This window comes from Gallus gallus, chromosome 1 (genome assembly GCF_016699485.2).
Source record: "Gallus gallus isolate bGalGal1 chromosome 1, bGalGal1.mat.broiler.GRCg7b, whole genome shotgun sequence".
In the NCBI taxonomy this organism is placed as follows: domain Eukaryota; kingdom Metazoa; phylum Chordata; class Aves; order Galliformes; family Phasianidae; genus Gallus; species Gallus gallus.
This window is the reverse complement of record NC_052532.1, coordinates 132,125,700-132,140,082: the sequence shown is the minus strand read 5'-3', so window position 1 is coordinate 132,140,082 and position 14,383 is coordinate 132,125,700. Positions and strand designations below refer to the sequence as shown.

At 39.8% G+C, this 14,383-nt stretch overlaps 1 protein-coding gene across 3 annotated transcripts in view; it reads left to right on the top strand.

Annotated features, from left to right (window-relative positions):
* VWA3B (von Willebrand factor A domain containing 3B) overlaps positions 1-14,383 on the top strand; it is a 68,750-nt gene that overhangs the window by 15,298 nt on the left and 39,069 nt on the right. For 2 of the 3 annotated variants that reach the window (XM_004938476.5, XM_004938475.5), the window contains exons 8-11: positions 565-689; positions 6,630-6,743; positions 12,279-12,475; positions 13,078-13,232. In XM_004938476.5, the coding sequence (XP_004938533.2) occupies positions 565-689; positions 6,630-6,743; positions 12,279-12,475; positions 13,078-13,232 (591 nt within the window). The remainder of the gene's footprint in view (positions 1-564; positions 690-6,629; positions 6,744-12,278; positions 12,476-13,077; positions 13,233-14,383) is intronic. The other variant, XM_040655369.2, reaches the window with a different exon arrangement.

Here is a 14,383-nt window from a genome sequence, read left to right as displayed (position 1 = left end):
GCTTCCTCATGGGAATTGTTAAGTTCATGGGTTTTTCTTGATTTAAGCCTGATTCTGGTGTGGTTCTGCTTTAGAAAGGCATCTTTTTCCTGCTCTGGGAGCTTGTCTGTTTTGAGAATGAGGGTAAATGAAGTCTGCTTGACTTCCTGATTGTATGTCGATAGTGAAATAAATGTTCCTGTTGGGGTTTGAACTGGAAGTATAATCTAATTAAAAGGTGTTAGCATCCTCTCAGATATCTCGAATGATATGCTTGCTCAGCTGTTCGGAGCATTAATTAAAAACAAATTTCCAGATGATTGAAAAGAAATGTGCCTCAGAGTAAGTGATACCAAAGTGAAAGTATGTTCTTCAGGTAGAAACATTAGAAAGTACATACATGTATATGAAAGTTTGATAACATTCATAATATTGTTGTAATTGAACGTTTGATTATCCTGAACAGATAATGAAATAATTCCAAAGTTGTATGTTGCTATAATCTTGCATATGTGACATTCACGTTTAAACTAGAAAATTATTTACATAGTTTACAGACTGGTGAAAACCCATTTTTTATTACAGATTCCATGCTTTTGTTGAGAAGAATTACTATAGAGATGCTACCGGACCTGCACTAAAATGTGAAGAAGATGGGAAAGGTCTAATTGCCCAGAATTCCAGAAAAGTGAAAGGGAGAATGCCACTAGGTAGATAATTTTAAAACCAAATTGTATTTTTAAGTGAAATTTCAAGGTAGCAATGTAATGTAGGAATTTGCTTAATGTTAAAACAAAATAAACCTGTAGGCATGGGCGGGGTGGGAACGAAGTTTGTAAAATTGAGATGCTGTCAGCAGGAAGGAGAGGGAAAGGAAAAGAGAGAAGTGAGGAGAATAGAGGATGTACACATGAGAATGAAAGAGAAGTGAAAAAAGAATTAGAGGCAACAACATTTAAGGGGTAAAGATAAACATATCAGTGCTATTGTCCTGGTGGTAATGTAGAAAGTAATGGCAGAAAGGGAGATGAAAGAGATAAGAATGGCATCTGATACAACAGCCACATCAATAAGACCTAGTTCATGGCTAATACCAAGGAATTCAAACCACATATGGTTGACTTCCTCCTCTCAAGCTTTGAATTTATCATGAAGACAGGCAGAGAGCACGGTAAAAAGAACTAGAGAGAAGGCACAAAGAGAGAGGAAAAAGATTAGAAAAATGTAAGAGGAAGAAACAGAAAGAAGCAGAGGAGAAGCAGAATCTCCATTTTACTGTTCATGGAGCTGGACAGAAAGCTCTCAGCATGGTTCTTAGTCACAGTGCTACTTCCACCAGGAAAAGTCAGCCTTACTCTTCAGTGGGACTGGACCAGCTTGTGGTGTGAAGTGAGTCTGTGTATGTCAAGTCTGATATCTTTATCAGCAGGCTTTTTCAGTTGAAAAATGTTTTTTTTTAAAATATCAGCAGGCATAAGACCTTTTCTCTCCTGGCTCACATCCCCATTATACTGAGGGGTGTTAGTGTTGCATTACTGTTAGCCTCTTTTTACTGATAGGGAACCTATGGCATAAGGTGAACTTAAAAATGGACTCACCATTTTTAACTCTTGGACTAACTGCCCCATATTTTCTGGGTTGTGGTCTTGTTTCTTGTGTTCTAACCTGTCCTTCAGTGTGACCGTGGTTATTCAGTAAGAAAGAAACATAATGGGGGAGTTGGGGGCAGAAATAAGAGAGCAAAAGAGTTAAGGAGCCAAAAGCAGAGTGTACTTCAGAGCCCTCCCTCTCACTTCATACTAATTCAGAGTGCTGTAATAATCTCCTTCAGCCTGCTCCAAGTACTTTTTCAGACCCCATTTGAGTGTGTGGGGGAAGCTGGCTTCCTCTTCCCCCAGGCACCAGCCTGTTTCAATAGATGGGCCTAGAGCTCCTGTATGACTGGAATTACTTCCTCATCACTGTTTCTAAAGTTGAAAGCTGACTAGCTTTAATCGCTCAAAAGGGCAGTAATCTCCTTGAAGTGCATTGTCTGTTTTGTCTTATTGCTATTATGGAGTAGAATTTACACATTGAAAAGGAACACAATTAGCTTTCTGCATTTACTGGGTATTATAACCACACTTGTGACATCACTGGCAGCCAATCAGAGCCTCTTGGTCATATGCAGAATCTAAAATCTTTTCAGAAAAGAAAATGTATAGGAGACATTATTCTGGCCCGTGCCTGATGTCTCGCATTTCAGAGAATCCTTCAAGGGTGTAGAAGATGATAATAATAAAATTGTTGATTATTCACTGATGTGTTCTGAAACTGGTTCTCGGGTGTGTGGTATAAACTATACAAGGAAATGAATAGAAAATGAACCAGAGATCTAATCTTCCAAATGTGATGTTTCTTGGAAAATAAAGGGTGGCACAGGAATATTCTGATTCTGTTTCTTTTTGCACCGCAAATGCAACAGCTGGAAACTGAAACTCATCATTACGTTTTATGGACTGGAAAAATAACATTCTAAGGAAATCTGATAGTTTTCTGGGTATCCACTGAATAACACTGTTTTGCAAATGCAGGTAATCTTCCTGCTCACTCTTTTTCATCTACTTAAACAAAACAAGTCGGAAGTGAACTAGTTAACATTTCAGATAAGAACTGAATTCTCCCCTGCTTTGCATCTTGAGCAGTCATTTAGAAAGGAAGCGTGAGAAACTGCCAAATAGGATATACATATTTTTGAACTCATTGAGTGAGTGCTTGAGATCAAATCAGGTGTGAGCCAGTAAATAATTAAGGTGCTCATAGTGGCAGACTCAGTCCTACTTAATGCAGAAGAAATACTCTTACATAAAGCCTAATTTGGACCAATGTGGTGATATATCCTTATTCAGCACTGATTTTCCTGTTATCACTTCTGCCTACATTCTTTGTGTAGCTTCTTCATCAGCAAAAAGCTGCAGAATTAAGCAATGTTGTTGTGCAGCTAGAATTATAAGTGGAAGGAAGGTGGAATTAAAGTTGGAGCTTGACGTCCTAGAGTACAGGAGAGATGGTGGAAGCTGTGGTGAAGAAGGTTCTCTTTGAGAAGGGCCACAGTTATGTTACAGGCTTGGACTGGGAGGAGATAGGTGCTGAAGAGGGCTTGAAAAGCAGTGGCATTTTGAGCTAGATCCTGAGATGTATAATGGCTCCTGAGGTGCAAACAATAGTACATCTCTGGGCAGTATATCTCTGTGTGGTGGAGTAGATGAACTGTACGTGTAAAGAAAATGCCAGTGGACTGAAGTCGGGATTTGAGTTACGAGACATATCTGAAAAGCGACATTTTGGCATGGCCAGACTTTCGGAATAGCGTACCATTCCAGTCTGTGTAGACTAATGTACTTGATCAGTTTTGAGGTTTCAGAAAGCCAGGATAATGACCACGTAGTAGCTGCTTTGCCTATAAGCTGAAGCAAAGATCATTGCCTCTGCATTTCCCTCACTTGTGCTTTGTCCAGTCTTAGCAACCTAACCTTGGCCTGGCAACTCTCTTTGCTAATGTGTAAAGAGTGATGCAGATAGCTGCTCTGCAATACCCCACGGGATACAAAGTTCATTTGCTTTGTCCATTTGCCCAGGGGAAGAAGGGCAAGATGGGGACAGGGTGCCTGCTGACTGACTCTGTGGGTGCTCAGGCAGCTGCCCTCCTGTGCGCCTCTGGACCTGCAGGCTTCCCCCTCCAAAGGTGCATTTCGTTTGACAGCCGGTTCTTGGGAGAACACTGCTGTCTTCTGCTGCCACGTAGAGGCTGAGGAAGGGACCAGCAGTGAAAAAATTGCTCTTGCCTTGCAGGCAAAAAAAGTTTACAGTATATCTTACACCATTACATCTGGGTTTTGCTTCCACAACCTCAGTCAGATCATCAGAGAAATAAGAAATACTTCTGGTCTTCATGATTTGCATCTGTGCTGGTATTTCCTTGACATTTCAAAGACCCTGTCAGTTTCACAGGCTTCTTTTCGCATGGGCTTTTTTTTCTAAGCAGGTTTTGTACTTTGAATATGAAATGAAATGGGTTACAGTGACTCATCAAACCGGAAAAGTTTGTCTGCTGGGAGGTTGGTGTGGAAATGCTTCTTGCTTTAATTTCACCTGATGGTATTAAATAACCGGGAAATGGAAATGAGGACGGTTCTGAGTTTCTGTGTATACGTGTAAGTGCCCATGCCTTTTCACTCGGATGCACCGTTCTGCTTCAGCTCACACAAGTCAGCACAGCACTCCTGCCCCTTATCTCAGGCTCTCCTGCCTCCTGTCTCCATCTTCTTCCTCGTTTCCATAGCCTCCATTCTCTGGGGCAGGGCATCCTTCAGCACAGCAGGCCATACTTCACCTCAGCAGTGATGGCGGGAGCCAGCTGAGCCGGCTGGCGCTCTGTGCAGGCCGGGGAAGGCAGAGAAGTGTTAAGGCTGCTTCACTCATGCATGTCCCCTGGCCACCCTGCTGCCATCGCTGCTTTGTGACTTTTGAATTGGAACCTGGTGGCTGTTAAACCGCCAGCCAGCGTAGCCGGGTGGTGAGCCCTTCCCCTCTGGGGATGATGTGATGATTTAAGAGGTCTTTCATGCAGTGTGGGCATCTAAGGGTGTGCCAAGAGGCCTGGAACATCTGGGGACTGCCCCTCCACAGCAGTGGCTTCTGGCTGCTTTTCAGTTTATGGCCCCCAAAATGGCACAGCAATGAGGAGGTGTGAGTGCAGGGAACATAAGTCGAAGAGAGGTTTGTGCTTTCTTCTTTCAGGGACAGGCTGCTGGGTGAAAGGCACAGCTGGAGGATGTGACCTGCGGTGTGCGTGTTTGTGTGTTGGGTTTGGGGCTGTTTGAAAAGGCATGGCTCTTTTCTCCCACTTCTCCTCCGATGTGGAGGAAAAGGCACAGGTAGAGATGGAAACAAAGGTGGAGGTGGAGGTGAGCCTCCCTTGTAGAGAAAGTATCTTTGCTTGCCACTGCTTACAGCCTGCTCTTCCAGCTGAGCCCACAAAAAGTTTTTGCCAGATGAAGGGTTTTCTAGGCAACTTGCTGTTTGCAATGTGCAGTTGTTAATACCTGCATTTGTCCTGTACAATATGCTCCATTAAACGTATTTGCTTTGAAAGTGCATGCGGTTTTACTTTACTGGCCATGGATTAATAAGGAATAAGATACTTCCTTGTGTAATACAAATTTAATAGATGTATCTTATCAGAGACAGTGCCAATAGTCCTGTAAATTTGAGTAGTCCAGAGCATGAGCTTAAGAGGAAATGAAGAAACACTATAAAATCACCAATATTATTTTAAACATAGTTGAAAATTTCTTCTTGATTTCAGTATTTTCAAACATAATGTTAAAAACCTTCTTAAAGTTAAATACTTTGAACTTGTAAATTAATGATGACAGACTTTGATATTTTTTTTTCTGCCTTTTATGCTGTGGAATGATCTACTTTACTCCTGGCTTTTGTGATGTAGGAAATGCTGATCTTTGTTGTAACAGAAACAGGTTTTTTTGAAGTACAGGGAGGTCCCAGGAGATGGCAGTGTACATCAACACATTTCAAAATATTTCTTGGAAATTAAAAGCATTTCACAATTAAAATTGAGTTCTTATTTAGTAGAACGTTCTAATTATTATTTCAGGGAAGTTTATCAAAGAACAAAATGATCAGGTTTGTTTGTTTGCTGGTAGCCTACTTTAACACGCGAGTTTGCATGTCTTATCTTCTATAGAGGGAACTACCAGTGAATATTAACTGAACCACTAGATGCTAAGATAAAGTTTGCCTTGTTCAGCATCTTCACATTCAATTCAGTAGTAGGTTATGCTCTGCAATAGCTTGTAGTCTGCATTTGTGGCTAGGATAGCTCATGATTCAGTTCCTTTTACATATATTTTTACTGTAATACACCACACAGTTTTTTTCTATGTAGTCCTAGTTTGCAATTTAAACTCAGACTCAACACATTTTTAGTAGTATGTTACTTGGTTGTACGTGGTGACTCGGTTTTAGTAATAATACTCTACTAAATAAATACATGTTTTAATCTTCTAATCAAGGGAAGCAAATCTACTGGGATTAAGAAAATCTTGTGTCAGCTCCGGCTTTGTTGTTTGTTTGTTTTTTAGCATTTAATTATGGCTATCTGTTGAGATTCGTTAAAATGAAAATCAACGTGTTGTACCAAAATTACATTACATACTCTTATGGGGAAAAGAGATTAAATTTTAAAGATATTTATATACTGTAGGAGATTGAAGGTGTTGCAAATGTCTTCTCTGTAAATTTTCAGTTAGATCTCATATTTGCAGCTTGGTTTTGCAATGGAGTCCAGAGAACAACATGTGAATTTCTTTGTGGAATTTTCCTCTTATTATTTGAGAGCATTAAAAAGGATTTCCTCCCATTCTGGGAAGTGTCTGAGAACAGCTCTGTTGGTTCATTCTACCAGGCTAAACGCCTCTCACGTTCTGATAGCTTTGAGCCCATTTTTGAATTCCATCTAAGAACAGCACTTGTCACTTCAGTGAACAAGGTGATGCAGTAATACCTGGATGACTTCATGATAATACGGGAGTTGTAAAAAGCAGAAATTGGTACAAAATGTCAAGTTCTATCTGTTATTCCTTTTGCAGTAGCTGGTGTTCGTGAAGATGTCTTTTTGATCTGGAAAGAGTTGGAGGAAGCTAGGAGTACGCTGAGACAAGTTCAGAAAATTTTATTTGACTCTCACCAGCCTGATTCTGCAGGTAGTATCATTTATGTTTCTTTTAACAGTTACCATTGTATTCATGATCAATTTCTTTTATTTTGAATAGTTTTGATTACATGTTGATTTGAGGACAATATTCTCTGAAATAACTACACGTAGGTTGTGCTTATACGTAGCAACCAAACATAGAGTTGCTTAGAACCCTGCATTGTTAATACCTGTTTACAACTGCTTAAAAATTGCTAAATTTTAACAGGTGAGGCTAAAACATGTCATTTTAAATTCATCAATGACTAACTTTAGAAATTATCTAGATTTCAAGATACTGAAGCTCCTTTTTTTGTGTGTGTGTGCTTTCTCTCTCTGCATGAGCTGATAAGTCTTTGATTTTGTTCTTAACTGTGCTGGGGAAGATCCCCATTCTGATTTTCTGTGGGTAGCCTCCAGCTTGATAGCTAGTTTATTTTGCTGAAAAGAGTGTAATTTTGACTTCTCTTAGTCAAAATCAGAGGACTGAAGCTGATTCTGGATGAGTGCTCTGACAACCGTTGCACTGAACAACATGGAAGAAAATCCACATCTGTCTGTTAAACTAATAGTTTTCACCCTTATGTTTGGCCTGGGGTATGTTCCATTTGGATTGAACCTTAGTGGGGACCAAGCATGGCTGGTTTCCAAATCCCTGGAAGGGAGAAACTACTCAGCCCTGATAGATGGAGTAGCTCTGAGCATGCTCTGGAGAAGAACAGTAACAACGCAGTAAGACTGGAGGGAATGGCCTCAAGTCGTGCCATGAGAGGTTCAGGTTGGATGTTAAGAAACATTTCTTCTCTGAAGTGGCCAAGCACTAGAACAGGCTGCCCAAGGAGGTGGTTGAGTCACCATCCCTGGAGGTGTTCAAGAAACATTTAGACGTTGTACTGAGGGACATGGTTTAGTGGTGAAATATTGGTGATAGGTGGATGGTTGGACTAGATTATCTTGGAGGTCTTTTCCAACCTTGGTGATTCTATGATTCAGTGATTCACTGGCAAGTTTATAATACTGAAAGGTTGGGAATCCATAAAGTCTAGAAAGCTTCAGTGTTGAATTGTAACTGAGTGACTGGTTCGTCGGAATCAGAGTTGTGGCTATCAGTGATTGTCATCTTCTGCATTAGCCCCTGGCTTTAGAATATTTACTTGATGTATAGTGGTATTTTTTAGTAAGTTGATATAAGGTTCAGGCTGAATTATCACATCTTGTCAGTGATTCTGTGTAGCTCCAGTATTATTTATGCAGTGTAATTGCTTTTACTTTGACTGGGCGGAGGCTGGGGTCAGGCACCCTTTTCTGGACTACCTATTGAGGTGCAGCAGGATGATTGGTCTCCTGAGGTCTTGGTGTGTTGAGGTTGTGATAGTGAAGATTAGAAGCTAGGAGCTTTCTCTGCCTGAACTGGGTTTGAACATCTGACAGCAACATAACTCTGCAGGACTTATTCTGCATAAATTCTTCTGTGAAGGCATAATACACTTCTTTGTACTGATAATAGCATCTTCTGGATCAGCAGGGCTTTCCTTATGAAGTTAAACTGTTTTACCATAATGCATATGAACAAAAGGACCACAATAAAGCTGCAAAGGCAGCCCTAATTTCAGTGTTTACTTATGTGTGTTTGACTATACAGCTTTAATGTTCTTGTAGTGCATGCCTTCATACATAATCACTTCATAAACTGAATTAGAAGAAACAAAATAACAGTGTGATTTGTTTTGGCATTCTTCAGCATTCTTCAACTTGACTGTTGCCCATTGATCCAAATAGCTGCAGTACCTGCTTGTCTGTATTTCTTCCTGTTTTTGTCATCTTGATTCCTTTTTAAAATGCTCAGCTGCAGAACAGTTTATTATAAAGATTGTGGTGTTCTGCAGGAGAGGAAAAAGAGAAAAAGAGGCAACTTTTCTGCTTAATATCCTGCTAATGCACTAGTTGTCTGAACTGAGATATGACTTTTTACATAAAGCATGTGAAAAAAGGAAAATGATTTTTAAAATGGTGTGAGTACATTTGTGACAGTTGCTGAGCTTGCTGTGTTAAGAACGGCAAGCAATGAGAAAGCAAATGTTTCCACATGAACAGGCTCTGCCCTTGCACCTGGACTGATGCTGTCTGATCTCTGTAGTTTTTTTGTTTAAATTAATATCTGTCTATACAGGTTTGTCTACAGGGTCAGGATCTCAATATGGTTGTCACTAGCTGCATCTAAATAAAGTAAATGTTTATACCACGTAGATCACTGAAGTTAATGTATGAGAAAATAATTTCACCCTACTATAAGACCCATTCATGAGTTATTTGGTTTAGGTGTATTTTATCAAGCTAGTGATGCAGAGCCCTTTATCCTCTTCCCCCTCTGATAAGTGAAAAAGGGAGAGCTGGCCTCCTCAGACATGGAGAAGGCTGAGTTACTTAATGAGTTCTCTGACTTCATGGCCAGTCAGGCTTCTCACACCTCTTGTGTTTGTGAACTTCTTAGTGAGGGATGGGGGAGCAAAATCCCTCCAAGTCTATGAGTGGAGCAAGTCCAAGTTCACCTCGTGAGGCTTAGTATGTACAAGTCAATGGGGCCAGATGACTTGTGTCCCAGAGTTCTGAAGGAGCTGGCTGAGGTGGTTGCCATGCCGCTCTCCATCACATTTGAAAAGTTGTGGCTGTCAGGTGAAGTCCCCAGTGATGGGAAAAAGGAAAATATCACTCCTGTGTTCAAGAAAGGGAGAAAGGAAGACCCTGAGAACTACAGGCTGGTGAGCCTCATCTCTGCACCAGGAAGATCATGCAGTGGATCCTCCTGGAAGAGACGTTAAAGCACATGCAAGAAGAATAGGTGATCTGAGACAGCCAGCATGGCTTCACCAAGGGCAGATCATGCCTGACCAATCTGGTGTCCTTCTATGATGGCGTGGTGGTGTCAGTAGACAAAAGAAGGGCAACTGATATAATCTACCTGGATTTGTATAACGTCTTTGACATGGTGCCACACCACAGCCTTACCTCTAAATTGGAAATACACTATTTTGTAGACTGGACTATTAGGTGGATAAGGAATTGATTGAACGGTCATAGACAGAGGGTGGTGGTCAAAAGCTCTATATCTGGGTGGAGGCCAGTCTTGGGACTGATGTTCTTCAGCATCTTTTTCAACAACATAAACAGTGTGATTGAGTGTACTGTGAGCAAGTTTGCTGATGGCACTAAGATGAGTGGTACAGTTGATACAGTAGAAGGAGAGTTGCCATCCAGGGAGACCTGGATATGCTCGAAAAGTGGGCACGCAAGAATTTAATGAGGTTTAGTAAGGCTAAATGCAAGATGTTGCACTTGGGTCAAGGCAATCCCAGATGTGAATACTGTCTAGGGGAAGTACTCATTGACAGCACCCTATTGAGAAGGACATGGGGATACTTGTGGATGAGAAGCTGCACATGAGCCAGCAGACCAGAAGGCCAATAGTATCCTGGGCTGCATCAAAACAGCAGGGAGAGGGAGGTGATTGTCCCCTTATTCTCTGCCCTTTTACTCTGGAGTAGTGTCCAAACCTGGGGCCCTCAGTACAGAAGGGATGTGGAGCTGTTGGACTAGCTCCAGATGAGGGCCACAAAGATGACCAGAGGGCTGGAGCACCTCTCCTGTGAAGACAGGTTGAGGGAGTTGGACTTGTTTAGCTTGGAGAAGAGAAGGTTCTGGGGAGACCTCATTGTGGCCTTACAGTGGTTAGAGAGAGCTTATATTCAGGAGAGAGACTCATTTTTCACACCCTCTGACCATGACAGGACAGGGGGGGATGGCTTTGAGCTAAAAGAGGGAAGATTTACGTTAGATGTAAGGAAGAAATTTTTTACTCAGAGGTTGGTAAGGTGCTGGCACAGGTTGACCAGAGATGTTGTGGATGCCCCATCTCTGGATGCATTCAAGGCCAGGTTGGATGGGGCTCTGAGCTGGTGGGTGGCAGCCCTGCTCATGGTAGGCTAGAGGATCTTTGAAGTCCTCCCCAGCCTAAGCCTTTCTATGATTCCATGATTCTATGATCTTATTACCTGTGTACAGAGATGTGCAATTCCCAAATTTAAGGTGGTCCTTAGAAAATTTCTAAAACAATACAACATGAAAAATGTAAGTATGAGAGCAGCCACGACAGGTCAGACAAAAAATATCCTATTTAATTCTATATCAGTAACAAATACTAGAGTAAAATATAATATAAACTAGAGAAAATATTAAGGTAATACACAAGTGATATGTTGCGTAGAATACTCAGCATATGGAAAGGCAGTATTATGGAGAAACACAAGATCACATCCAGAGATGTGTAATTTGCCTTTTACTTTAAATGACCTTCGCTGAAAAAGGACAATGGCAATGTTAGCTTATGTTCTTAACTGTATTTTCAATTGTATCTTCCACTGTTCAATCTTCTCGAATGATTCTCCTTGAAGTTTGACATTGTGTACTGAATCTTTTATGGTGTTTTTTGTCATTCAACAATTAAGTCAACCTTCGTATGGATATTCCTTCTATGTGTTGATTCTGTAGCTATTTATATTCTATGTTCTCTGTCTTCTGATAGTTTTGTGCCAGTTTTAAAGGGATTTATTGCAAAGAATTGCTTGATAAGAAAGACAAAAAGCAAACACAACAAAATAGGTAGTAAAGATGAGTCAGAAATATCCACTAACTCCAGAGCAGTCAGTGCAAATGGAACAAGTTCAGAGCAATGTGTAATCTTCAGGGAATTTAGCTGCCAAACCTTATCAGGTCGCTGCTGATCATATCAGTTTTAAACTTGACAAAATTTAGATGATAGGGATGGCAGAGGGGCACAGTTCTGCTATAGGTGACTGCCAAAGTTAAAATATCTGCTCCAAATCCTGAAGATGTGAAAGCTTCTGAGCAGACCAAGTATGGAAAATTGTCAGTGTGACAAAATGTGTTTTCCTTCATCTTTTGACAAACATTCAGATTCTTCTATTTAACCATGCTCTGTCTGTTTTTCTCCTCCATTAATCTAACAACCATCCTTGGGCAAATCTGTGACGCAGGAAGTTCTAGTGCACAGTCAGACAGTATTTGGGGAAAAAGAATGGAAACTGATAATTACAGCTGATAATATGCTAGGCATTCTTAGTGGCATTTATATCTTCTTCTGCAGTTTATAATTCTGTATTTTAAGCTTGAGGAATATCTGGGCTTTTATTAGTATTTAATTTTGTATTTTACTCAGAATTGATTTGGATTATTTTTCCAAGTTCTTCAAATCAGTTTTGCTGCCAAAATTGGAAATGATTACCTACTCTGCTAAGTCCATATTTATACAATTAAATCAATGGCACAATCATTTTGTTGATTTCAAAACTATGTGTTGATGGTCATATACAAAATTGAAACGGTTTAGGTGCCTAATTAAGAATTTAGGAGACGGATTTTAGCCATAAATTTGACAATTTTGACTCCAATAGCAGAGCCTGTTAAAAATAGAACATCTCAAATGAACCCTACTGCACATGAGAGATTTTTCTTGAATTTCCTTTGTTAGGAACTGAAGCTGATCACCCATTAGAAGAGCATAAATTTGACAAATATTTGACTTCTGAGAAGTGGTTGCAGAAGTACGGCTTGAAAGCTCAGAAGCTCACAGTGTATGATGCACTAGCTGACTGTACTTTTCGTCATGCAGATGGAATTGTTGACATCAAAACTAAACCAGAGGATGAATCTTCACAAACTGATGCTGTGAGTAGCATTAGTTTTCCCTCGCAGCCTGTGATTTGTTGTTTTTTTGTTTTAAAACTTGAAATGTCTATTGATAGCTGAATTTATGATAAAATGTATGATCTCTTGTCATGTGTCTTTTTTGCTAAAGTCAGTTTATTAGTGGAATGAGACAAAGATGAGCATAAATTGTTTCAAAGAGCTATTTGAAAATGATATTCTGGTCCACATATAATCTGAAAGGGAGAATGAGGGCTGGCCTAAGCAATGCCTTGGGTAAAGTTTGTTCGTCATCTTCATATTTCCTTAGAAGAAACATTAGTACCAGCTGCTCCAGAGCTTGCAGATCTTTAAATAAATTTGAATTCTTTTTATTTCCATTTGTTTTTCTTGGGCTTTACCATCATACTGTTCAGCAAGCTCCTGTTCTCACAATCTACAGGAGTAAAACTAGTTTCTATTGGCTTGTGCTAGAAGCAAATTCTGTGACCACACTATTGTGTCCATTTCTGCACTTGTTCATTTGTAATCAGCATGTACCTTTGAAGTCTGTTCACTAAATATTGTAGGACACAGCAAAAAAATGTGTCTTGCAACATGAAACCTGTTTTTCTTGGCTTTAGGAGACAAAGAGAAAGCTAATTCATGCTAAATACTGCGACAAGTTTGTACATACCTTCTGGAAAGATGGATCTGTAGTTCATGTATATGTTACTAAAGAAAAGTATAAGCAGTATGAAGAGAAAATGAGGACCGCTCTCAGACTAATGGAAGGAAGGTTAGTGTTCTGTCACATAAAACATTTTGTGTTATTTTACACTGGTGTTAAAAAGTTTGACATTTACTGTCATAATAAACTGATGTAGCTGTTAAACTGCCAGTAGCAATATTAAGTCAAAAATTCACTTGTGTGTAAGATTTCTTAGTAGCCATGTAAGAAAACTGATAAGCTGTATCTTTTATTCTCTTTATGGAACACAAAGACAAAAGTCAGTCAGTGCACCGTAGAAATGCTACTGAAAGTGGCAAAAAGTATTGGAACTTATGGTACGTTGGAATAAGGCAGGGAACTTCCAGAACCACTCATATTGCGTACTTAGGAATCCCTTGTGATATCTCCTGCACCAAGTATCACAGATTGGCCTGTGCCCATACTAGTAATGTCTCTTTTGCAATTTTGTGTTGAAGACAACAAGATTTAACAGCCTAGGACATGAGCTAGGTATAAAGTAACACCTCTACTCAGGAGTTCAGTGCTCAAGGTAGCTCCATTAGTTAGTTGTACAAGATATACTCTAAGGTTCTGTAGGAAGGCTTCAATAAATGAATGAATAAATAAATAAATAAATAAGGCAATTAGAAAGTCTGATTGATCTGTCCTGAAGATGCCGCAGGTTAAGCTGAATTGAAATGTGACCCATTTCTATACTATCTGGAAAGGAAGTTTGTCTAATTTCAATGTGGGTATCTCCATTAAACATTACATAATTCCTAGCTTTTGTATCTACATAAAGAAGAGATAAAAATGTTCAAAATGGATGTTGTAGATCCAAAAGTATCACGAAGTATTGCAACTGTGTTTTGTATGTTAGGACAACGAGATGTCTCACTGATTAAAACACGATGTGAACTTTTGTTTTACTGCCACTTCTCTGCCAAAATGTAATAGCATGAATATATTTAGCAGGATCAAACAGTTTTGTTGTCCATTTTGTCCTACCTTGTGGTAGCAAGGGTAATGACAGGACGGTTGGACTAGATGATCTTGGAGGTCCTTTCCAACCTTGTCATGCTATGATTCTATGATTTTAATTTATCTTCATCTTGCTATATTTGGGATAATGTTAATGAAAAGAAAATCTGAGCTAAAGCACTTTGGTGTGCTAACATTTTTGAAATCCAAGCCAAGATTATGGGTTTGTTGTTTAG